We start from the raw sequence: 27355 nt of genomic DNA, 5'->3' as shown, positions 1-27355 counted from the left end.
TTTTAGAATATTCATACAGTCTGCTGGTAAATTTTAATAACCAAACTCTGACTTCAGGAGCCAGATCACTAGATTTAGTTCCTTGGGGTTTGGATGTCAGATTTCTCTATGGTTCTGTGCGAGGAGACTGGAGGGGAGGTGTAGCTTTTGATGCAGAACTATTGACAGTTCCAAGAGGGTGGTGTACCATGGGTGGCAGGCCCATGTGGGAGCTACTACAATTAGTGTGAGGGATGTTTGCCCGAGTTTCCGAACCACACAAGGAAGGAGCGGGAGAGGCGGAAAACTGTATGCAAATATCCCTGACCAGTTCATCCATAGGGCATTGCCATTTGAGAGTGGATGTGAAAAACAGGAGCCAAAGCTTGGGCATTTTGCGTTCAAATGTGGTGGACAGGTCTATTTGTGGAAAACCCCATTGTTGAAAATAGGGAAGGAGAACTTGGGGATGAAGTGCCCACTTGTGAATTTGCGGTCTCCTTCTGCTGAGGAGGTCGGCAATTTGATTGTTTACTCCTGGGAGATGTTCGGCCAGAAGATAAATCTTGTGGTGGATTCCACTTCAAAATGGCTTGCAAAAGTGTTGACAGTTGGAAAGTGTCCCCCCTCTTCTTTTTCACATAAAGCATTGCTATCATGTTGTCCGTTCGGACTAGGACAGTGTTTGTGATAAGGTGAGTTTAAAAAGCTTTGAGTGCCAGAAAAACTGCTAAAAGCTCTAGGTAACAGATATGGAGAGCCTTGTGATTGTTGCTCCACATGCCTTGTATTGTGTAACCATTAAGATAAGCCGCCAAACCTGTTAAGAGATGTGTCTGCTGTGAGCACGATCTGTGGAATAGGGTCAATGAAAGGCCGGCCTGCTGATACCTTTTGTGGGTTCCACCACTGCAGAGCGAGGAGTATGGCTGTCTACCAACACTAGATTGGTTAATTGACGCTGTGGGTCACAGTGTACACATGTGCACAGAGTCCAGTGGAACCCCAAAGGTAGGCAGAGGTAAAAGTAGATAGCACCTTACTCTCTATTTGTGGTAGTGTGGTCGAGCAGTAAGGCTGCATCAGAGGGTAGTGTTAAGCATTTGCTATACACACTAAATCCACAAATGATATCACACACTCAAAGACTGAACTTCAGATCAATTGGTTTTGTATAAAAATATTCTTAGTCATTTTATTTTCTAGAACCAAGCAAGCCTCGCGCAGGTAAGCACAGGTAAGCAATAAGTACTTTACAATAGTCATGCAGTTTGTAAAAAGTTTTTATTGAAATTGGATATATGCACTTTGATTTGATTACAGTAGATCTACTATTAATGCAATGCTTTAGATATACTGTACATATACTATGTTTTGGCTTTTTAGTATAATGTCAAGTAGATTACTTTACAGATTACTGGATACTGCACTGGGACATTTCCTGTAAACGGGTAAGTAAAAGCTTTTTTGTTATTTAATTAGTTTTTAAGGGTTTCATAGATTTCGCAACTCCACACTTAGAAACCTTTCACAGAAAAACAGTCAATGTTATCCTATGGAGAAAATAGGGTTAACGATTCAAAAGGTAAGTATTTGGTTGTGGGAGTTGGTATTCTGGGGGTGGACTCCGGGGTCCCCCCAGGGTCAAGGATGCACTCTTGGTACACCCTTAGCAGCACTAGGGTGGCCAGGTGCAGAGTGCTGAGGTCCAATGTTATCCAAAGGGGGCCTCCGGTTGGTGGCTGCTTATGAGCAGGCCACAAGATTATGGGCGCAAAGCTCCTGGACTTAAGCTCAGGGCAAATGGGGGTTCAAGCCAGCACAAAAAGTACACCCTCACCGGGGCGGCTGTTTTGGCGTTGGGAGCCCTGTAGCTTACAATGGGGAGTCCCCCGTTTGCAACCACACTGCAGGCTTGGGGATAAAAGTCTTCTGGGTGCGACCTCAACATGGAGAGGTAAGTTGGGATGTTTGGGGATTGGAGTAATGTTTGAAAATTGCGAATCCTGGCTGCATTGGGTTATGCTAGAGCCATTTGAGTGTTTAGAATGGCTCATAGATATGGTTGTATTTGGGTGGGTTGAAGATGGGATTTTTGTGCATGAACTGTAAATCCCAACTGATGTAGAAGGTTTATGGTGTTGTGTGTGATGCATACATTTCGGATATTGTAGGAAGCTGGCTCTGTATATACCCAACCACAGTAAGGTATAGTATGCACCGAGTCCAGTGGAACCTCCTAAGATAGGCAGAGGTAAAAGCAAATACCTTACTCTCTATTTGTGGTAGTGTGGGCGAGCAGTAAGGCTTTTTCAGAGGATAGTGTTGAGCATTTGTTGTACACACTCAGGCAAAAAATGATGTCACACTCAAAGACTGAACTCAGACCAATTTGTTTATATAAAATTATTATTTAGTTGTATTTTATTTTCTAGAACCAAGCCAGGCACAGGTAAGTATGCAGTTAAGTACAGTTTGAATGTGGTTGAATTCAACTGTATTGGTTACAGGTAAGTCATTTGTTTATAAAACAGTTTGAATTAATTTTCAAGTAACTTTTCAGTTTACTTCCTCAACTCAGTGTGATATGTCTAGATATCACACTTGGACATTTCCTAGAGGAAAGGTAAGTAAATCAGTTGTACATATGCAGTTTCCTACGGTTTCATACAAACCAACTCCACACTTAGAACAATTTTCGCAAGAAAGCAGGAAAAGGAGTCCTATGGGAGAAAACTATGTTATAGGTTTAATGTTAAGTACTTCGGATTGGGAGTTGGTTTTCAGATGTTAGAACCAGGATTCCCCCAGGGTCGAGCATGCACTCTCAAAACACCCTCAGCTTTCAATGGGGAGTCTCCGGTTTGCAAACACTGCAGGCTCGGGTATGAAGGTCTTCTGGGTGTGACCACCACTTAGAGAGGTAAGTTGGGATGTTGGTGGTTGGCTATACACCGTCGGTTGGGCCACCCAAGGCAGTGAGAATCGGGTTCAGGGGTGCCTTTTAGGGTAGGATCTTCTTACCAGCTCCTGGTAGCGGTTGGGGGGACCTTTCAAATTGAGGCTGTAGGCGTCGGCAGGAGGCAAGTCAGGGATCACTGGATCTTGGGTCAGGAGCACCAGGGAGACCTCATGGTGTTAGGCCACTCGAACTCGGGCCCTGGGCGTCGGATACAGACTCGTGGGTCTTGCCAGAGCTGAAGTCTGTTGGTAAACAAATCCGGTGTTCACGGGAGACAGTCTTTTCTTTTGAAAGCCGGGCAGGTCTTCGGGGTTCTTGAGGCTGCAGGTTCGAGGTGGGGACAGGCCGGTAGGGCTGGGGCCAAGTCAGTGGGCATCGTCATCCACTTCTTAGCTTCGGCACAGCTGTTCAGTCCTCCTTGTAGTTTCGGTGGTGGCGGCGGCGTGTATGTATAGGTACAGAGCCTCCAAGGGTGGCACAATTCGTGCTGCAGCCCTTAGCAGCCTGCCCTGGTCACAGTGTCCGTAGTACCTATGGTACCTTTTACAAGGTTGGCAGGGCAAACTCAAAGTGAATCAACATTTAGGCACAAAGTGGGGGGCAACCATGCAAAAAGGGGTACTTTCCTACAGATGTGTTGGCTTTTATGAGCCAATTGTCTAGGGACGGGAAGACATGGATTGCGCTCTTTACAGATGTGCTGCTGCGAGGCATTTAGTGAACACTTTGGGTGCAGGTATCACTCCAAATGGAAGTACTTTGAATTGATGATGATTTTTTCCTATCATAAATCTGAGATATTTGCGATGTGCTGGGTGAATGGGTATATGAAAGCATGTGTCCTGTAAGTTTAGTGTTGACAAAGTCACCTTACGGTAAATGCGGAAGTACATGGTGCAGTGAAACCATATGAAAGTGTACTGATAATATGTATACGTTTAATGGCCTGAGATCCAAGATTGGCCTTAATGCACCATCCTTTTTGGGAATTAGGAAGTATAGTGAATATACTCCTGATCCTTGTTGTTGTGATGGGACAGGTTCTATAGCTTCTTTTGTCAATAGAGCTTGCATCGATTTAGTCACTTCTGTATCCTTTTTCATCTTTAAGCGATAGGTCCAAAGAGGCGTTATCAAAAGGTGCATTAAGAATAGTTAGTTAAACTTCTGGTTTAAAACTAGAAATTCTGAGCCATGCATGTCTAATTAGAATGCTGGTATTGTGTCTTCCAGCTGCAGTAGCTAACGGACACCTGATAGAGGAATTGGAGATAAGTTTCCCTTCCTGCACTATTTCCTGCCTCTTTGTCTTGTGTTTTTCTTGGAGATTTTGTACTAGTTCTTCCATCTCGTCCCAGTGTGTCCGATCATACCTAGCCAATAGGCCTTGTGTCTCAGCTAGGCGCCAATGGTTGGCTGATTGAGCAGCTACTCTTTTCTCTGAAGCATCCATTAGTTACGATTCTTTAGCAGGGAGTGGTGTCTCCCCTGAGGTTTGTGAATTTGCCATTTTACAGGCGTTGGAGACTACTAAAGAATCCAAAGGCAACTGGCCTTAATAAAAACAGGGTCAGATGGAGGGACTTTACAATCAAATAGAATTTCCGTAGGACTCGTTTTATCAACAAGAGGATGAAAGGCAGAGTTGGTGGTAATGCTAGTGCCCCTTAGGTAATGCGCGGTCTACAGAGAGCAGTTTACTTCAGTTTTCGGTTTGCTAAACAGCGGCAAGAGGACCACCCTGAGATGGATGCGAGTTAACACCCGCATCCACGCCTCTCTGACTCCAAAGACTGAGTCCTGAGGTTTGTTAAATTTGATGGGAGAGAAGGCCGCACCCAGAAATATTGTGGGTTGCTCAGACTCTGGCCAATAAAGACATCTGGGAATCGGGTGGACGGCGGCCCGCGTGATCGAGAGCCCTACAAGGCCCTGTTGTATAGCATTTTAGGACCCTAGTGTAATTTTCCCGATTCATGCCCTTATATAGGTATAAATCACCTTGTCCTTATATAGGCATAGAAATCATAACCATATTTAGACATAGCCCATGCAGTCCCAATACAGGCATGAATACTTCTACTAGTTCCGAAAAGCCACAACGATTTCTTGGAAAACTCTGCTTCAGCAGTTACGGACTTCCCCTTGCTTGAATATTGATTTGTCCAAGAACTCCTGGAGTTTTCAAAGAATTGCGATTCTTTGATGATGTTATTATGTCCAACTTTAAGTCAAATCAGGCACCTTCATGGTATAAATATGCCCCCACTTGCCCCAGCAAAACACACGGTGGTTTGGAGCAGTTAGACTATCTACTTACCAGAGACAGCTCGCTGCAGCAAGTGCTGAAGGAAGCCGACCCTCCAGCTGACGCACTGAGAGACGCGGGCTTTTCTCATGCCGAGAAATCCAGCTCCAGTGTTTCTAAGATCCCCTTGTGGGGTGTTGGGAAATCGAGTCCCGAGACAGAGAGATACCAGACCTCCTTCATTCTAAACCAAGGTACGGAGCTGATTAGACCCTCAGAGAAATCTTGGATAGATTCTTAGCAAAGAATACTAAACTTATGCTACACCTCACTTCCTTCTTCCCACATACTAGACTTAGGTTAGGTACATCGGGGTAGGCGTATTTTAGAAGCACCAGTTGAGTACTTTTAGTATTTATTTATGTAAGTATTTTATGGCTTAGAAACCATACCATGATAATACAGTATTATTTTATAATACTCTTCTTGCTGTACGTATTATACTTTGCAGCGAGTATTGCGATTGTCGCAGTTCATTTCTTCTGCATGAGAAAGAAGACTGTTCAATAAGGAAAATGCTACTTACCAGTATGCATCTGTTCTTGGCATGTAGAGCTGCAGAGTTACACACTATGCATAGATGGCCACCTAGTGTTGGGCCCGGATGTTTGCAGTTTGTTTTATTGTAGAAAAGTCTTTGGAAGTCACGGGATAGGTGACTCCTCCTTTGGATGATACTGCACAGGGGCATCGGCTACATCCCCAGATCGTTTTTCGCCATTAAGGAAGTGATGGAGCTGTACAAGAGGTAGTGATGTCCATGTGATTTGTATCTAATTAAGATAATACTGGAACACATAAGGGTAGCCGGGGAGGCGGGTGGGCGTGTGTAACTCTGCAGCTCTACATGCCAAGAACAGATGCATACTGGTAAGTAGCATTTTCAGTTCGAGGCATATGCTCTAGTAGTGGGGCGTCTAGCTTCTTTGATAACGTTCATACATTCTGGAAGAAGGTTGAGGTAACTAAACTATGACCTCAGGAGCCAGATCACTAGGTTGAGCTGAGCTGGGTCCGGGTGTCTGATCTCGCCATGGTTCTGTGTTAATAGGCGTGGAGATCGGTTGAGTTTTTGGTGTGGTACTACAGACCTCTGCAACAGCGTAGTGTAACACGGTTGTCTGGCCCAAGTTGGAGCGACTACAATGAGTGTCAGGGAATGTTGTTGTAGTTTGCGTACCACTAACGGAAGTAGTGGGAGAGAAGGAAAAGCGTACGCAAATAGTTTTGACCAGTTCATCCATATCGCATTGCCTTTGTACAATGGGTGTGGGTGTCTGGCGGCAAAGTTTGGGCATTTTGCGTTTTCATGGGTGGCTAAGAGGTCTATCTGAGGTTGTCCCCACATTTGAAAGAACGGATGAAGAACTTGCGGATGAAGTTCCCACTCGTGGATCTGCTGTGTTTGTCGGCTTAGCAGATCTGCCATAGTGTTTTATACTCCTGGGACGTGTTGGGCTGAGAGGAAGATCTTTAGTGGTATAGCCCATCTCCATATCTGCTGTGCTAACAGAGAGCTGCAGAGAGTGTGTTCCCCCTTGTTTGTTTATGTAGTACATAGCTGTCATGTTGTCTGTGCGGACTAAGACAGCTTTGCCTGACACTTGAATTTGAAATGCTTTTAGGGCTAGAAACAAGGCTAGCAACTCCAAATGGTTGATGTGGAGTAACTTCTGTTGCGGTGTCCACCTGCCTTGCATGGTGTGATGCAGTAGGTGAGCTCCCCAGCCGGAGAGCGATGCGTCCGCTGTCATGACTAATTGAGGAACTGGCTCTAGAAACGGTCGCCCTTTGGAAAGGTTTTTGGAGTTCCACCATAGCAGAGAACGAGGAGTCCGACCGTCTACCAACACTAGGTCTGTTAGTTGACCTTGAGCCTGGTTCCATTGGCGTGCTAGGCACTCTTGAAGTGGACGCATTTGCAGTCTTGCGTGAGGTACTACAAATATGCAAGATGCCATCATTCCATGAACACTCGGGCTGGTAGCGAGTGTTGCAGTTTGAATTTTGTTAGGAGACTTTGTACACTTTTTATCCTGGCTGGAGAGGGATAAGCTAGTGTTAGTTGGGTGTTTATTGTAGCGCCGAGATACTGTTGTATGTGCGAGGGTTGCAGATGCGATTTGGTGTGATTTACTGTGAATCCCAAGTCGTGTAGCAGTTGAATAGTAGCGTGAGTGTGTTGTACACGCTGGCTGCATGAGCTGGCTTTTATGAGCCAGTCATCTAGATATGGGAAGACATGAATATGTTGTCTTCTTAAATGTGCTGCTACTACTGCTAGGCATTTGGTAAACACCTTTGGCGCTGTTGTGACTCCGAATGGGAGCACTTTGAACTGGTCGTGCTGCCAGTCTAGCACAAATCTGAGATATTTTCTGTGCACTGTGTGGATGGGAACATGGAAGTAGGCGTCCTTGAGATCTAGAGTGACAAGGAAGAAGATTAGTACCAGAAGTGGAAGGACTTGGAGTGTGACCATATGAAAATGATCCGACTGTATGTAAATGTTTAAAGGTTTGAGGTCTAGGATGGGTCTTAGAGAACCATCCTTCTTTGGTATTAGGAAATATAGGGAGTATACTCCTTTGTTTTTCTGATGCTCTGGAACTATTTCTATTGCATTTTTCTGCAGGAGGGATATTACCTCCTGTCTGAGCAGTGTTAAATGTTCTTGTGACATTGGACGCTGCTTGGGTGGTATGTTAGGGGGCGGGGGGGGGGGGGGGGCGGTGGATGTTCGTTCCAGACAGTAACCGGACTGAATTATTTGGAGCAACCACCTGTCTGATGTGATGTTTTCCCAAACTGGAAGGTATTGTCGAAGTCTTCCCCCGACAGGGGTGGGATGAGACTGGTGAGGCAGAGCAGGAGTTGTTATTTTTACCTCTGCCTTTGTTATTGTTACCCCTGTAACCACCCCTTTGGTAGCCCTTGCCGTAAGTGGACTGTGTAGGGGCTTTGTAGGAGGTAGAAGCTGTGTCTGAAGAGTATCCCCTGGTGGCACCTCGATAGGATGAGCGACGAAATGTACGTCTAGGAGCCTGCGACTGCAGGGCTCCCATAGATTTGGCGGTATCTGTATCCTTTTTCATTTTTTCAAGTGATACATCTACGTTAGGTCCGAATAGGTGTTGCTCATCAAAGAGTTGATTAAGAATGGCACTTTGTACTTCAGGTTTGAACCCTGATATGCGTAGCCAGGCATGTCTACGTAATAAGACGCTAGTGTTAACTGCCCTAGAGGCAGTATCTGCTGCATCCAGTGCACACCGGATGGAGGTGTTTGTAATGTTTTTCCCCTCTTGGATAAGCTCATTTGCTCAATCCTTGTACTTATCCGGGAGGTGCCTCATTAATGATTCTAATTCGTCATAATGTGCCCTGTCATATCTGGCTAATAATGCCTGTGTATTGGCAATACGCCACATGTTTGCTGCTTGAGACGCCGTTCTTTTCCCTGATGCGTCAAGTAGCTTAGACCCTTTATCTGGTGGTGGAGCTTCACCTGATGTTTGTGAGTTTGCTCTCTTGCATGCTTTGGAAACTACAAGTGAGTCTAGTGGAACTGGACCTTTAATATATGCTGGGTCTGAGGGAGCAGCTTTTTATTTTTTGTCTATGCGAGGGTTAATGACCAGAGTTCTGACTTGGTCTTTGAAGACTTCAGGAGCATGCTTTATCACTCCTATAAGCATTGGTAAAATGGATGAGGACCTTTGTGCATTATCAAAGGTATCCATTAAGAAGTCTTCATCTACAGGGTCTGTATGCATGTCTACCCCATGATATTGCGCAGCCCTGTGAATCAATTGATTGAAACCCATAGTGTCTTCTGGTGGGGAAGGCCTTGAGGGGTATATGTCATCCTGAGGGACATCTGGGGTGTTATAATCATCCCACGGGTCAGGTGATCCTGTAGGAGTAGCTGGATCAGGTAGGTGACACCCCCCCATATCATCAGAGCTATCATCCCTGTTGTCATTGTCTGGTATGATAGAGGATGCTGGGGAGTGTTGTGGTATGAGAGGATGTGGTGATGGTACAGGTGAAAGAGAAGGGAAAGGTAGTCTTAAGGGAGAGGTAGCCATGTCCTTTTTTGAATGCGGGGCTGGAGCTGGTGTGTGCAGTGGTCGCTTTTTTTGAAGGCAAAATAGCTGTTCAGTGATGGGATCTTTAGCTAGAGTCTTTTGAGCAGGGTCTGGATAAAGTAAGTCCTCTGCAGGAGGCCGATCTTTTGGTGCGGAGGTAGGTTTAGGCACCAAAGTGGTTTGTTTTGGTTTTTTGGCAATGTCTTTAACCGGAGAAGCAGGAGTCTTTCGGCTACGAAGCTTTTTTCGGTTACGAGGATTTTTTCTGCTCCAGTATATTTTTGGGATCCGATGGTTTCTTCAGTTCCTGTGGTTTTTTTTTTTATCCGAAGCGGGTTTGCTTGGTTCCGACCTGGGTTTCGGTGCCGAAGGAGTAGGGGTATGTTTCGGGGCTGATGGTTTGGACATCGGCGTAGCCGGTGAAGTTGTCTTTTTCGGTGCCGGTAAGTGTGCGCCGGCACCGTGCGAAGGCCGACTCGAGCCAGAGTCTCCTGAAGGCTTAATTAGCTTCTTAGCTTGGCCCGAAAGTGGGGCAGTAGAAGCAGTGTGTCGGTGTGCACCCGAGCCCGAGGGTGTGACCGGGGCCTTCTTTGGGTGTGTCGAGGAAGGGTCGGGGTCGACGGTCTTACTTACGACCCGCTGTGCTGGAGTGATGTCCTCGACTTCGGAGTCTTCTGCCTCGGAATTGCTGTCGACGTCGTGTTGTTCTGGAACGTTGACGCCTTCTTCAAAGATGTTATCCAGAACCGAAGCTGAAGATCGAGCCATTGTTCTCTCTCTTCGGTCCTGGAGAGTCTTTTTGGAGCGGAAAGAGGCACAAGCGGAACAGTCTTTCGCCTTGTGCGCTCCAGGGAGAGGCAAAGGTTACACACTTCATGAAGGTCGGTGTGGGGAAACTTCGACCCACATTGAGGACACTTTTTAAATGGCGTCCTTTCCATGAGCTGGAGTCGAGGCCTAGTTAGGCCCGAAGGCCGTCGACCGGAATCAAAGTTTTCGGTGTTGAAGAGAAGCGTCGACTGGAAAAGCGTTCGAAACTTAATTCTGTAAGTTGGTGAGGATTGCACGCCGAAGGAAATCGGTTCCAACACGGAGCACTGGAAGCACATCCGAGCCCGTGGCGGAAAAAAACAATCTGGGGATGGAGCCGATGCCCATGCGCAGTATCATCCAAAGGAGGAGTCACCTATCCCGTGACTTCCAAAGACTTTTCTACAACAAAACAAACTGCAAACATCCAGGCCCAACACTAGGTGGCCATCTATGCATAGTGTGTAATCTGCAGCTCATATGCCTCGAACATACTTTTATTGAAAATGCCTGTCTCTCTATTTCTCTGCACCTCTGATGAAACGAAGCATGCACGATTGACTGAGTAAAATATCTATCTATTGTTTCCACGACTCTGAAGATACGTTTTATCTTGGGGAAAGAAAGTGGTCATGTTTATGCGGTTGTCAAACTAATCACTTCTTGTTTATTCGTGAAAGTTTCTAGTGACCTCTGAGCTAGCTGGCACTCACAAGTAAGTCTAATATATTCGATAGAGACCTAGTCGACCAGAGTCCTACGTCACATCTATAGGATATATTATTCCAATGCGCAGAGCCTATTGGGAATATAGGAACTATACTACAGCCCTAGTAATGGCAGGCTGTCCATTGCGCCAACGCAGTGTCACCACATTCCTGGAGTAGAAGGGTGGTGGGAGCACCAGGTTTTACTTTTGACAGTGAGCAAAGCACGTCCTGTCTGCAGTAAGCAGCCAGGACAATGGCGGCCGGTTCTTTCCAATGCAATACATCTCGCATTGAAACGCGAGACCTATTGCATTGCAAATATTTTTTCATTTTCCTGCCGGCCCGGGCCCCCATGTACTGCTGCTGCCGCCCGCCGTGGTAAATTATAGTACAGTATCTTCCCTGACCTTGCTTGTGTTGCTGCCCTGTTTTGTGTAGAAGTGGTACCGGTGGGGGTAAATGTGTCCAGTCATGGTGAGAGCAGAGCCAATGAGTGTCTTGAAGACACACAGCAAAGCCCTCAAGACAGCGGTGCCACCATTCCAAGAAGAGTAGACTTCGGTCACATCAGTACCAGCTGTCTGCAGTCAGTGTGACTCGGACACTTCAGTGGCAGTCCGAGTTAGCAGGCTTTATTTTCCAGCTTTTGTATCGCTTTGTTCGCCCTAAGTGTGGCAGGGTATGCTCAGACGTGAGTCCCTTGTTCACTTGGCCACTGGATTCAAGATAGCCTGGCTGATGAGGATTATGAATCCGAAACCGGTCCCAGGAGGCTTGTTTCCGGTCCAGGGAAGACATGGCTTGGCAGTTCGGGCTGCACTGTTCCCATGAGGCACAGGGTCAAACTGATTTGCATATAGCCATGTCAGAACTGGGGTGGCTGAGTGAACTAAAGAATGGTGATGGATTAAACCCAGATCAGTTGACTGGGGGTGAGTGTTTGATTTGTTCAAACGCTCCGTCCATCATCCCCTTTTGTATCGCTTTATTTTCCAGCTGCAGCACAGAGCTGTGACTGTGAGACTTGGTAAGTAAGGTAAAAACTTAACAGGGATTATAATCTTTCTTCTGGAAAGAGGTCAGAGTTTTCTTTATTGACAAGCAATTGTGACTAACCATGTACTAGCACAGAGGGTTAATATCCTACTGTAAAGAACACGTACCACGTAAGGATAAGCAGTGAGTTACTGCTTCGGTCAGAGATCCTTTAGTTACTTGGGGGGTGAAGGGTACAGCGTTGTGTATTTAGAATTAACATGGGTTTAAAACCTCCTCCTGCCAAATTCCTCGTGTGCCCCGGAGTTTTCAGACAACGATAAAAATGTCAAGTAACTGGTGAATAATGTTCCTGCTGGAACGAGATCAATTGTTTTCTCTAGTTGCAGTTTTCACTAATCATAAAAGTAGTGCACAAAGTTAACGTGTCTGCTGCAAAGAACTTGTACCATGCAAATGACAGAACTGCATTTTATGTGGATAGCTCCGTAGGGTGCAGCTTTTGTCACAAAGATCCTTTTGTTACTTGCAGTTCATAAGTTACAACCTTAATATGGCACAGTTACATATGGACTGTCATCAAAGAGCTGCATTCAAACTGCATGGTGTATAGCTAAGAATGTCACCCACCCCTCAGACTTTCATTATCGCAAGGTTTATAAAAAGGGTTAGTTTGGGTAGAAAGACATTGTTCTTGTAAAGCCAACCCCAACCACTGTGGCATATTTTAAATCCATAGTTGGGCTTCTCTAGAGCAAACTGTCTTAAAATATACTGCATACTGGTATGGATAGTATGTGATTCCTACACCTTGTATTCCTCATTGTCTCATATAACATTTCCTATAGACTGATTTACACCAGTGTACTATTTTATGCGCTCGCCACAGGCATGGTGAAGCAGTCATCCCAGGCGATCTTTGAAAGCGCAGCTCATGGTGGTGGCAGTGGGCACCCAGTGGGTGCGTTCAGTAGAATGTCCTGTACACACTGCTCTCTCCTGCACCATCGCTGCCAGCTGAAGGATTCGATAAATTGTTGGTCCCGGCGCGGCCATAACAACCTCTCTTGGTTAACAGAGAAAACCGGAATAGTAAGAGGAACAACACCTCCCTTCTGTCCAAAGCTTCTTGTTTGGAAGAACAGGTAGTGTACTAGACAGCAAACCTGCCCAGAAATGCAGTGGACATCCTGGAGGAATACTTTTTCCTACACTGGCTTACTGCCCGCAGATTCTCTATCTTTATTTCAACCCTGCACTCGTAGAGAGTGCATGTTGTGTCTTTTGTTGACCTCCGCATTGTTTCCAACCCGGCCCCTTCCTGCTCTCTAGTGTTTTCAACCTACCTCCTCCCGCCTCACTCATGCTTCCTTTATATTGTTCAACTGCTCAGTAAGTTAAAACATACAAAAAAGCCTTATTAGTAAACAGACGAAACCTAATGCATTTTCCATGCTTGTTTATTATATAATGTGAACATGAGTGACCAGGTGTTAGAGCGCTTTACATGAGTGCAGTTATATTACACAATGTTTGACAAATTTTAAGGGGCATTTTTATAGAGCGCAAACTCGACTGACCCAAAGGTATTGAAGCGCTTTACAAAATCAACAGTTACATTGCACAAGTTCAGGTTCATTTTGGTTTTTTTAAGTGTGCAGAAATGAAATAACCTGGACGCCCCTCACCCCCATGGTTCTTTATTATTTCCTCTCTGACAAATAAGAGCACCATTCGTCCCTCCCACCACCTCCCATATCGCTGCATGCCTGCCCGCTGCTTCTTCCTGTTGTCCTCCTCTCAGAACGATAATTTCAAAGCACATTCACAGCAGCTCACCAGAGACAATGAGGAATTTTTATTATATAATGTGAACTCAAGCAACCTAAAGGTGTTGGAGTGCTTTACTCGAGCGCTAGTTACATTACACAATGTCCGATTTATTACTTCCCCACTACCTGTCAAATGTGATAATATTGTTATTGTTGCTATATTCGGTGCTCCTATACCAATGAGGCTGGGACAGAGAACGGTGCCAGGGGCTTGCAGGTAAACAGAAGGTGCAAGCAGTGTTTTGAATTAAAAACTCTGGAGAAGGGTGCCTGGTGAATAGAGGCTTGAGGGAGGAGAGATGCGACCTCTCAGCTATTGGAAAGTAATTCAATGCTTTTTCATAGGCTGTTCAATACTAGTCTTTCTGTCGGTCTGTTAAATAGCACTGCAATGTGTCCATAAATATGTCCGGAAGCAAGCATGTATTCCTGAATCACACTGCATGGCCCAGTGTGTAGTAATTGTATTGCTGTTCAATCCAGGACAGCACAACAACCAGGATAATGTCCTGTATGGCTAAACACTTAAGGTCCCGAATGCTAGACCTATTGGCTATTCCAATGTTTCTTATCTTTGGAGCCCGAATGTTTCGGAATGGAAGGGGTATCATCTCGGATCAAGCCCAAAGGCTTTACGATGCTGAGCTGGAGTGCGGGTGTTGGAATCAGTCTTGGTGCCTACCATAGCCAGGCGGCAGTGGTTGCCCAATAGCCTTTTGTTTGGTGCGGTTTTGGCTGGCAAAGGGGCTTTATTACTCATGGCACCCTGTCCAGCAGGAATGTTTTACGCTGCTTCCATCTCATCTTGCTCAATATTTTCTCCGAAGATATCAAGGGTGTCCTTGATACTCTGCATGTCTCTTCGTCGAGCCCAACTGTCCTGAATTTTTTTTGGATCGGAACGATTGCCAAGCATTGCAGTCTTCCTCTTAATGCTCTGGCAGAGAAAGAGGTTACAGACCTTGTGAAGGTCGGTGCGTTGGTATTTGGAATGGCACTGAGGACAGAATTGAAATGGCGTCCGTTCCATCAGCAGAAAACTATGATGAATTTTCCAGTGGAAGTAGATAGAGGAAAATTAGCTAGGCCCGCAGGGCGCGGTTAGAGTCCCTGATTGGATAATGAACGTTTTCAGAATTTTTTGACATGCAGGTGGAAACGCTTTCGAAAATACAGACGAGGGTAAGTTAATTGCATACCGAAGGGCTCCCGACTGACCATTTCGAAACAGAGCGCTGAAATACACGCCCAAACCCGATGGTGGAAAGAAAACAAACTAACAATGGAGTCAACGCCCATGCACATTATCACCGAAAGTAGGAATCCCCTACTCTTGTGACTGGAAAAGACTTCTTTGAAGAAAAACTTGAAAACATCTGTATCTAACACTAGATGGCAGGAGTATGCAAAGATTGTGAATCTACAGCACACATGCCTCGAACATTTGCATTTCAGCCGTATTTTTCCCAGCTTATGTTTTGGTGTTCCTTCACATTTGCTGTCGATATCACAATAAAACCCCCCCTTTACGAGGTTTTTTTAGTTTCTTTCAATATTCTCTATGCGATCTCTGGAACATTGTTTCCTGCATCTGAACCCACCACAATAAAAAAAGAATCTGTAGATGCCTAGCACGTACAGGGACTTTGTAGATGTGCATCACACATAAGAGGAAAGACATAACAGACAAATGGTCGAACATCTGAGGGAGCGGAAAAGAGGGGTTGGAGAATAATTCTGGAGCCAAACCCTAGATCTTAAAATAGTGCAAAGCGTGCAAATACAGAAAAGATAATGCTTCCAAACCATCTATATAGGCAATTGTTATACATATGCAATTATAACTATACTGCTTCATCAAATGGTTATGGGTGGCCCACATTAAAAATTGAGTTTTTGTATTAGGCTAATCCTTTGTTTAGAATTCAAGCATCAATTAAATGCCTGAGGCAAAACAGAAATTCCAAGTTGACACTCAGCACACATATTACATTTTTTAAACAAAACCTAGGCATTTTTTTAAATTATATTTTAATGGTCAACATGCTTCTCCACCCAACTCTGAAACCTTTGAATTATGCCTTTTTTAAATCGATTGTCCTGACCTTGGATCTATCTTATTGATCACTTAGCTCCATCCTACATATTGACGCCATCCTTCGGATATTCCACCAATATCATATTTAAACCGGTCTGTAAGGTTTCACCATGGAAAACATTCTATTCCCCCCCCCCCTCTTCCCCCCCCCTCATCAGATCCTTGGAAGGATAGAGAGGAAGGGCAGGACAGACAAGCCCCCATAGTCTGCCATTATGTGGCTTAAAAAGGGATACCGTGCCTTTAAAAAAACTTCCCAGAACTCTCCTGGTATCCCAGAATGCACAGCAACTCCCTCCCCTTTCAGTTCTTTTTTCCGGCTCCTGCTAGCAGGACCCTGGAGCATTGAGCTCTCCCTTTTTGGGTGTTATTCGAATCTTTTTGCACTTTAAAAGTGTTGAGTGTTTTCACTCGACGTCTTTTGGCCCTTTCTGCTCTTGCTGGTGTTTTTCTAGTAAGTTTAGCCACTCTTTTTATCAAATATGCCATCCCTATTTGATAGGTGTCCAGAGAGTGCTGGAAAGAAGGCCAAATCAGACAAGTACATGGTGTGCATTCATTGTCTGCCCCTTCTCATGTCCCAAAGGATTGCGAGATCTGCCAACAGTTCTCCAACAGGACCTTTGAGGGACAGGGAGAAGACCCGGCCTCAAGGATTGGAGAAGCGAAGACAGCGCGACCAAGGTGGGTCTGGGCATGAAGGGGCTCCTTCCACTGCCCGTGCTGAGGCCTCTGGGGAGCTCCCCAGTAAAGAAAAGGCCAGAAAACGACATCGTTCTCCGTCGATGGCCTCCCAAATACATTAGAAACTAAGCTATCGATTCTGCGTCCTAACTAAAGGGCAGAAAAAGAATGCAAATATGGCACCAAACCAATACAGAATGTGCTTTTACACTCCATGACATCGCAACTTAACCACAGGACAAGGTCTTATTAATGTCAAAAACAAACAAGCATTTACAGTGCAACGGTTTCGCCTTTGGAGAAGTTAGAGCTATTGGCATTGTAAATGACAAAATTTGTATTTATGTGTTGGTTTTGAAAACCGAGAAATAAATGGCATTGTCATTTACATTGCCAATAGCTTAATCTCTTTCAAATGTGAGAACTATTGTACCCTACGGACGAGCTCAGCAGACAGCAATTACTACCACACACACACACACCCAGAGCCACACACGCACACCCAGAGCCAGCCACACACACCCAGAGCCAGCCACACACACCCAGAGCCAGCCACACACACCCAGAGCAAGCCACACACACCCAGAGCAAGCCACACACACCCAGAGCAAGCCACACACACCCAGAGCAAGCCACACACACCCAGAGCAAGCCACACACACACAACCAGAGCAGACATATACACACATCCACTGGAGCAGTTACACACACACACCCTGGAGCTGTCACATACACACACACTCTGGAGCAGTCACATACACACACACACACTCTGGAGCAGTCACATACACACACACACACACACTCTGGAGCAGTCCCATACACACACACACTCTGAAGCAGTCACATACACACACACCCTGGAACAGTCACACACACACACGCACACCCAGGAGCAGTCACACACACACACCCAGGAGCAGTCACACACACACACCCAGGAGCAGTCACACACACACACCCAGGAGCAGTCACACACACACACACACCCAGGAGCAGTCACACACACACACACACACACACTCTGGAGCAGTCACATGCACGCACACACTGGAGCAGTCACATGCACGCACACACTGGAGCAGTCACACACGCACACACTCTGGAGCAGTGCGCACATGCGCGGCTCTTAACCATATGTCAGACAGCAGGCGGCAGCTTGTCATACACCCCCCTACCCCGCAAAGCGCGCCCCTCCAGTAACCCACCGAGCTAATGAAGGTCAGTGGAGTGACGCTGACTGCCCCTCGTTACCACATTGTAAAGTTGTATCCGGCCTCATTGAAGCCGGGGCGTCTACAGTACAGTGTGAAAAACAATCTACTGACTGACACAGAAGACAAAGGATGTTAGGTGAGAAAATTCGGGATCACCGCAGATGGGGTTTCCCCTCCAACCCACAGGGTCAGCGGACAGAAGGGAACAAAGGACATTGGCACTGCAGTGGGCTAAATGTGGTTCAGATAGAACAAAGAGGGAAAGCGTGAAGGGTTGAGATGCTTAAGTTATTAACCTGAACAGGGTACGTAGCTTGGTCAGTAAGACCGAGGGGGTGTGAGCTTCAGGTTTTCCAACAATGGCACAGGCATATAATGATAAAATACATTCTAGAACAAGCATGGCACATGAGAGGGGCTTGAGGGGTAGTGAAAAGGGAGAAGAATACAGCTTGATAGGGGTACTGAGTAAGGGAAAACACAATATTTTGTAAACTAGCCAAATTGGTTAAGACTTTCGAAACAGAGGGAGAGTATGTGTTTTTTGTCTGTGTGCATGCGAAATCCGAGAGACATCACCATACCTGACCGAAAGCACCGGTACCTATTTACTTGAAAATACATTTATTAGGGGGGTGAAACACACCAAACACCCCCCCCCCCCCGAAGCTACGTCCCTGACATAAGGCTGACTTGAGTACTCAGTCGTTTTTTAAAAAATGTCTGTTACTATTAGGGTTAGGGGCCCAACAATATAAGTCAATTTTGGCCCTTTACACACACACACACACACACACACACACACACACACACACACACACACAACACCCCACCCCACCCCAAGACCTCTGACTGGATCTTATTAGTTAGATTGGCAGCCAGCTGGGGGCTCCTATGGCACTCCCACGTAGGGAGACTGACTTAGACAGCAAACGTGATTGAAATGCTTTAATTAAGCTGGACCATTGACATTCCCCTGGCAGGTTCCTCTTCCCGTGACTGTTATAGCTGGCCCAGGCTCCCACCCTCCTTCCTCAGTCTAGCATTGGTTAAAGCTCGAGTAACAGAGCTGCTAGAGTATTACAGACCTGTGGTGAGGGTCACTGGTGACATCATCTTAGGATAGCCAAGAGCTGTTATGCAGGTATAGTCCAGTATGTTTACAAACCACAAGTGAAAAGCATGTTTTTCAGGGTGTTGAAGGACCAATGTGATTCATGCTAATCCTTATCTTATCCATCCGCCGCTGCAGTAGGATTAAACAAGCAGAGGCAGCATGGCCGCTGGAGAGGGAGGGAGGGGTGGGGGCCCGGGGGAGCGGCATAGCGAGACGGAGGAGGGCAGAGAGAAGGGGGGGAGGCCAGCGGAGCAGAGCAGCTCCTGAAAGCAGCCACGCACAACATAACACGGAGACCACAGGCACAAAAACTAGAAAAAATGATTAGGGGTTCTGCCCACATAACCCTCCCGTACCTGAGCAGGAGACATCCAAGGATGAAAAAGTAGCAACAAAAGGTACTAAAGGGATAAATCTACTTTAATTCTCAAACAAGAAATAATGAATTATCTTGTGATATGCGATTTATACGCAGTATAGTTATATGTAAATTCATAAACACATATATGAGCAAACAGCCAGAGAGGCACAATATCACAAAATGATACAATCTATATACAACACATCACATCTACAATATGTACAAATACACAGGACATTATACAATACCAGACATCCTTCTAAGTACCCTAGAAAAAACAAGAATTATATACACCAATTTACATATGTATCTCCTCTCACTTTGGGCTGGAGTATACAACAAAATGGTAGTCCCAAACAAAGAAGAAGCACCAGGGGGGGAAAAACTTATCACCCCAGCATAGATTTGTATTGGTGTGCCTTGAAAAAAATCAATCAAATCTTCCTTAAATTTATACAAGGGACTCCATTCCGAACATGAGGTGTCGACGCAGTCGCGGTCGCGTTTCAGCCAGAAGATATAGGCTTCATCAGGACATGGGTACTAAAATAACAACAAATACATATATTTACTCTATCTACATAAACAACTAAAAAACACAATTTACAGCTGCTAGAATACAAAAAACTTCGTCTCCCCCGCATGAGGAAAAGCAATGTCAATGGGTGATTCAACCAAGGGAAGAGAGAAACAATAACCCCAGTAAATGAAAATAATCAAAGATCAATCATAAAAGAAACTAACAAGAAAGACCCAAACCACACCTTCACGTGAACAACTCTAGTGTGCAACAACAAAATGAAAAATTAATGCTAATGCCAAACCAGCGAATCACCTTATACCCCAAGTTCACAGTGCATGTAAATGCCACATACTCTCAACACTCAGTACGTGTCCAAAGAAAAGTACCTATTCTTAAGAAACCCCTGTCAGACCTCGGGCTGGTAACCTCCGCCCCCCACCACGACCACAAGAGTGGGTGGGGTAGCGACCACCGTCTATACTCAGTTCCAGTGTACTCTGCGAGAGGGAGACATATAGAGAGGCAATCAATCCATCCCAGCAGGGGAATCACACGGGAAGACATCACCATACCAATGCCTTAACTGACATCAAGGTATCTCACACACAGCAGGGCACACCTACCTTCAATCTTCGAGAAGTACACCCAGGTAGAAAAACACTTTTTGGAGGTTGCTCGGGTCACGTAATCTTCCTATAGTCGTGCCATAGCCCCAGGAAGAAGGAAAGACAGGAAAAACACACCATCAATCATCCCACAAGGCATGGTGTCGGTCCACGGACATTAAAAAAACTAATGGTACTGGCCGATAAAACTCCCCATTTAATACTTCCATGCCATACTTAGAGAGTTACCTTGTTAATGGTAGCATATAGGCCTAATTACGACTCCTAAATAAACAACTGAAGCCTCTCGGGGTAGAAGCACACTGACGTCGGCCCCACCCCCCCTCAATAATCTACTCTACTAAATACAGGGGGACACCTCACTGTCCGTACTACACGCTCACATAAACATGCGGCGAACCATGGCGAAAAATACCTTCAATCTCTCCTCCGGGGCCGTGGCTCGTGCACTCACTATTCGCTCCAGTGCCTCTCTAGTCAAATTCCAGAGCATCCGGGCCGGCTGACATCGCGCATTATAAATATGCGTGTCATACGTCAGACTGCGCGCCCACCCATGTGAAACACAAAAAACGGACTATCTATCCGGAGTGTTACCGGACTGATCCACCGGCGTTCGAGAACCACAACCACTCGCTGTATTCCAAGTCACTGCCCAACGTCACATTGACCATAAAATAAAGGAATAACAAAAAAAACACAAATAACGAGAAAACAAATTAAGAAAAAGGCAAAGAAATACCACAAACCAAAAAAGGCCAAAAGTCCCAAGGTGTCATCCACAAAGTATCATACACCCATTGTAGCTCATGCCTGTCCACAAGAGGGTTCCCATTCTAATTATGGTATCTGGTAAAGGCAACCCCAGACCACATATGTACAGTGTGTGTAACAAAAACATATATACATCTATTACAATATTCAATATCTCAACTTCTCAAAATTCATATTCATTCCAAAGAACACTTGGCAAAAGCAATATACAGAGTACAATGAACAATGAAGTAGATCCAGGTGTTCAGATCAGTGCCCAAATTTCATCCCGCTCATTAAGTCCTTTATCGGAGGTGTGATACCTCTCTATTAGTCTTGCTTCTGTGCGGTTCAACTTGGTCTCTAACTCCGTTTTATTTTTCGCCATGATGGTAACTAGTACTGCCCAAGTCAACTCTTCTTCATTATGGTTTGCCTCCATGTAGTGCTGTACTAGAGGGGCCCCTATGTACCTACACCTAATGCGTGATTTGTGCTGTCCAATCCTCATTTTAACTGCTTGTGTGGTTTGCCCAATGTAGGCCAGGCCGCAAGGACATTTCACTAAATAAATAACGTTCTTGGTGTTACAATTAGACAGGGTGCGCATCGTGTGTATATGGCCATTGATTTCGATCTCTTTCAAATCCATAGTGTTAGGGCACACAGCACAGTTCATACAGCGGTCCTATCACGGGTGGCAACCCTAACAAGCTCCTAGTGTCTTTTTTGCTGGTCACCGCCCTACTCGCCTTAACCAAATGCTGTTTAAGATTTTTCCCTTTTCGAAATGCGAATAACAGGCACAAAAACGACAGCCACGCACGAAAACCGGAGCACAGGCACAAAGACGACAGCCACGCACATACCGGGCAAAGACGGAAGACGACAGCCACGAGCCAAGCACGACATAACACCGAGACCACAGGCAACCAAATGACAAAAACATGGGCTTGAAAAAGAAAAGAAAAAAAACACCGCCCACCGCCGCATGACGTAGGGAAAGGGGTGGGATGAGTAAAATTCGCGGGAACGCCCACGAATCTGCTCCGGCAATGACGGGCAGATCTGTCTTCCAATGGCTAGCCTCCATTTATGGAGCTAGCCAATGGAAGACAGAGGCGGGAGAAAGCTCCATACTTCTAAACAAAAGTTTTTGCCTGCGCGATACTGCTTGCGCAGTAAACGCCAGGCGAAACCTAAAAAGTTTCCCAGCTGGGGGACACATGTTCTGGAACGCAACGATCAGATGACAAAGTGCACAGCATGTACATTTATAAAAGGTTCACAATGCAAAACAGGTTATATTCATGAATCAAACGCAGGATGATCACTCTAGAGGTTATGTCAAACAAACCCAAAATGTAGAGAAGGAAATATCATGCTAAACAATTACTTGTACTTGATCATATATGCTTTATACATGATCTGCCAAATATGATCACTTTAGGTTCCCATATCTGTAGAACGGTTTTAACTTGTTTACCACCTTCTACAAGTACCATTTCACTTCAAATGCCACTTACCAGTCATCAGGTTTCACAGCATCAGGGTCTGGGATTTTGGCCCTCTCATCCCAATCCTCAGGCTTTTGGTCCTCTGGGTCCTCGATCTCTTTAGGTGGATTTATAGGTGGGGTCATGTCGTTTAACAAGTTGCCCCGATTTACAACTGTCTGATCGATGAGGATTTCAAAACTGTTATCTGGATTCAAAACTATCAAAAAGAAGAAAGGTAACCGAGGACTTAATCTCAGAGACTGAAGAACGAAAAAAACATAGTTCTTTCAGGGAAGCAAGAGAAGTTTACAAACCAAAGCTTCCACCACATCTGCAACTACCTCCCAAGATGCAAACCTACAGCATGTTTAGAATGACAACTTGAGATGTTTTTTATACCAGCAAAACAATGAGGAGTCTATAGAAGGCCTTGCACATGGATTTTTCCACAATGACTTCTTTGGAAAAACCACTCAGTTTAGATTTACTAGTGAATGTTGGTAGCTTCAAAAGTACGTTGGCATTGGCAAAGTCAACACTGGTGGTTGGCCAACTTAAAATGAAAGACAACATGGAGGACATCTTGGAAATATAGAATTGAATATGCTACTTACCAGTATGCATCTGTTCTTGGCATGTAGGGCTGCTAACATTCATATCTTAGCATTAGATCGCCGCCTAGTGTTGGGCTCGGATGATTGCACATTGTTGTCCTGGAAGAGTCTTCGAAGTATCCTGAGATAGGTGGCTCCTCCCCTGGACTACAGTGCGCATGGGCATCGGCTCCATCCCCAGATTGTTTTTCGCCATTGTGGCAGGAGATGGAGTGAAAGTGTAAAGGATGTCCATGCTAACGAATAAATACAATAGTATATCTGCAGCTGCGACAGGCACCGGGGAGGAGGGCGGGCGATATGAATGTTAGCAGCCCTACATGCCAAGAACAGATGCATACTGGTAAGTAGCATATTCAGTACGAGGCATGTGGGCTGCTAAATTCATATCTTAGCATAGAATACATAGCAGTCCCTCCATCAGCGGCGGTTGCCCGTGCCAGCTGCAGAAACCTGAAAAAGTGTCTTGAGAACAGCCTGTCCTACAGCTGCTTGCTGCTTGGAATGCACATCAACACAGTAGTGTTTTGTGAAGGTATGTGGTGTGACCCACGTGGCTGCTCTGCAAATATCCTCTAAAGGAATGTTCCCTAGGAAAGCCATGGATGCCCCCAGTTTGCGTGTGGAGTGCGCTCTGGGGGGTATTGTTAAAGTGCGCTTGGCTTTTTGATAACATATCTGGATGCACTTAACAATCCACCTGGCTATCCCTGCTTTGGAAATTGGGTTGCCTTTGTGTTGTGGTGCGAAGGCAACAAAGAGTTGTTTTGTCTTTCTAAAGGGTTGTGTTCTGTCTATGTAGTACATCAACGCCCTCCGTACATCTAAGGTATGGAGCATTCTTTCCGCCACCGTTTGCGGGTTTTGAAAGAATGCTGGTAAGTCAATAGTTTGGTTAAGATGAAACTGACACCACCTTAGGAAGGAATTTAGGGTTAGTGCGTAGCACTACCCTATTTGGGTGAATTTGAATGAACGGCTCTTGTATGGTGAGCGCTTGCAGCTCACTGACACGCCTCAGAGACGTAATAGCTATCAGAAAGGCCACTTTCCACGTAAGGAATTGGAGCTCACACGAGTGCAGTGGCTCAAATGGTGGCCCCATCAGTCTGGTGAGAACGACGTTGAGGTTCCACACCGGAGCTGGTGGTGTTCTTGGGGGAATGACTCTCTTCAGACCTTCAAGGAAGGCTTTAATGGCGGGCACTCTGAAGACAGAGAGGTGCTGCCTGTTCTGAAGATAAGCCGCTATGGCTGAGAGATGTATCCTAATGGAAGTGTACGCCAGATTGCACTTGTAGAGATGTAACAGATAGCAGATGATGTTGGGAATAGATGCATCTAGTGGGTTGATGTCATTGGACGTACAGTAGATGACAAAACGCTTCCACTTAGCAGCATAGCATGCTCTAGTAGTTGGTTTCCTCGCCTCCTTGATGTAAGGTATCCAAACTCTAGGACTTCAGGAGCCAGATCGCCAGGTTGAGCTGTCGTGGATCTGGATGCTGAATGTCTCCATGGTTCTGCGTCAAAAGACTGGGCGTGAGGCGCAGTCTTTGATGCGGCACCACTGAGAGTTCGAGGAACGTGGTGTACCAAGCTTGTCGTGCCCACGTTGGAGCAACCAGGACGAGAGTCATGGAGTGCTGCCTTAGCTTTCTTGCGACCAGCGGTATTAGAGGGGCTGGCGGAAAAGCGTATGCAAATTTGCCTGACCAGTTCATCCATATCGCATTCCCCTGCGACTGTGGGTGAGGGAACCTGGCGGCAAAGAGTCGGCATTTTGCGTTCTCCTTTGTTGCGAACAGGTCTATCTCCGGATGACCCCACTGCTGGAAGAACGGGTGGAGAACAGAAGGGTGTATCTCCCACTCGTGCATCTGATGGCTGTATCTGCTGAGCAGATCCGCCATCTGATTGTCCTTGCCCGGGAGGTGTTCTGCCATGAGGAAAATGTTCCTCTGAATGGCCCACTTCCACATGCTCTGAGCCAGATGAGACAGTTGTGGCGAGTGGGTGCCCCCCTGTTTCTGAATGTAGTACATCGCGGTCATGTTGTCCGTCCGGACTAGCACGACCTTGTTGCTCAGATGTACAATGAAGGACTTGAGCGCCATGAAGATTGCCATCAGTTCCAGATAGTTGATGTGCATCTTCTGTTGCTGCGTCGTCCATAGTCCCTGCACTGTGTAAGTGAGCACATGTGCTCCCCAGCCCTGGAGAGATGCGTCCGTCGTCAGGACAATCTGCGGCACGGGCTCGTGGAACAGTCGGCCCTTGCAAAGGTTGTGTGGAGTCCACCAATGCAGAGAGTCGTATGCCCGACTGGTAACCAACACTAGGTCTGTCAATTGCCCACGAGCCTGTGTCCACTGATTCGCTAAGCACTCCTGGAGCGGGCGCATATGTAACCGTGCGTGAGGGACTATGAAGATGCAGGAGGCCATCATGCAAATCAACTGCATGAACACTCTCGCTGGCAGGGAGTGTCTTGGTCGGAATCGTTGGATCAGTGACTGAATGCTGTCGATTCTGACTTGGTTTGGCTGAGCCATGGCTGTCAGGGTGTTGATCGTAGCACCCAGGAACTGCCGGACATGTGCCGGCTGAAGATGCGATTTTGGGTAATTTAGGGAGAAACCCAGATCGTGAAGAAGGTGAATTGTAGTCGACATGTCTGCGGCGCACTGTTGCTCTGACTTGGCTTGTACGAGCCAGTCGTCTAGGTAGGGGTAGACATGGATATTCTGCCTCCTGAGGTGCGCCGCCACTGTCGCTAGACACTTGGTGAACACCCTCGGGGCCGTAGTGACTCCGAAGGGTAGGACTTTGAACTGGTAGTGCCTGCCTTGAATAGTGAACCTCAGGTATTTCCTGTGTGACGGGTGTAGTGGAATGTGGAAATAAGCATCCTTGAGATCTAAGGTCGCTAAGAAATCTCCCTGGTTTAGCAAGGGAAGAATCTGCTGCAGTGTAAGCATATGGAAATGCTCTGACAGTATGTACAGGTTGAGGGGACGTAGATCGAGAATGGGCCTGAGAGAACCGTCCTTCTTTGGAATAAGGAAGTACAGGGAATATACCCCTGCGCCTTCCTCCCCCACCGGCACGAGCTCGATTGCGCCTTTTTGCAGCATCGCCACCACTTCCTGCTGCAATAAGTGCAAGTGCTCTGCGGACATAGGCCTTTGCCTCGGTGGGATGTTGGGTGGAGTGGATTTCAGCTCTAGGCAATAACCATACTGGATTAGTTGTCGCACCCACCTGTCTGTGGTGATGTTTCTCCAGACGGGCAGGAACTGCTGCAGTCTCCCCCCGACAGGTGTTAGGTGGTCGGGGGGCAGTGACAGAAAGTCACTGTTTGCTTGGAGTAGAGGTGCGGGAGCTGTTGTTTCCTCTGCCGCGACCTCTGTTGCTGTTATTCCTATAACCTCCCTTGTTCTGTTTAGTGAACGAGGATTGCGTCCCACCTTTGGAGAACTGGGATTGTTGACCCATCTGTCCTCTGGTGACTCCACGTGCACCTGAGCGACGAAAATTGCTGCCACGAAACTGTTGGGACTGCAGGGCCCCCATAGACTTAGCAGTTTCCGTGTCCTTCTTTATTTTCTCTAGGGTGGTGTCAACATCCGGACCAAACAGACTATCAGGATTGACTGGCTGATTCAGAATTGTTGTCTGAATATCCTGCTTAAACCCTGAGATGCGGAGCCAGGCTTGTCTTCTCAGCATAACGCTAGTGTTGATAGCCCTAGCAGCTGTGTCCGCAGCGTCAAGTGCACACTTGATGGCTGCGTTTGATATTAGCTTTCCTTCCTCAATAAGCATTTTGGTGCCTTCTTGGAACTGTGGGGGCAGGTGTTGTATAACCTGTTCTAGGGTGTCGTAGTGCGCCCTATCATAACGCGCCAGGAGCGCCTGTGTATTTGCGATGCGCCAAAAGTTTGCCGCCTGTGCAGCCACTCTTTTGCCTCCTGCCTCAAGCACTTTGGACTCCTTATCCGGGGGAGGAGCTTCACCCGTTGTCTGGGAGTTGGCACGTTTCCTGGCATTGGCAACCACAAGAGAGTCCAGTGGCAATTGTCCCCGGATGTAGACGGGGTCCGCAGGTGCAGGCCTGTACTTCTTTTCAATGCGAGGGTTGACCACTCTCGCCCTCGTAGGCTCCTTAAAAA

The 27355-nt window shown here is 46.3% G+C and overlaps 1 protein-coding gene across 2 annotated transcripts in view; it reads right to left on the bottom strand.

Moving 5' to 3' along the window:
• Positions 1 to 27355, bottom strand: part of CANX (calnexin) — a 574990-nt gene that overhangs the window by 263478 nt on the left and 284157 nt on the right. For both annotated transcript variants that reach the window (XM_078653533.1, XM_078653534.1), the window contains exon 8: positions 22594 to 22783. In XM_078653533.1, coding sequence (XP_078509659.1) covers positions 22594 to 22783 — 190 coding nt within the window. The remainder of the gene's footprint in view (positions 1 to 22593; positions 22784 to 27355) is intronic.

This window comes from Lissotriton helveticus, chromosome 7 (assembly GCF_964261635.1).
Source record: "Lissotriton helveticus chromosome 7, aLisHel1.1, whole genome shotgun sequence".
NCBI lineage: Eukaryota > Metazoa > Chordata > Amphibia > Caudata > Salamandridae > Lissotriton > Lissotriton helveticus.
Note: the sequence above shows the minus strand (reverse complement) of the source record. Positions and strands in the feature narration are given on the sequence as shown.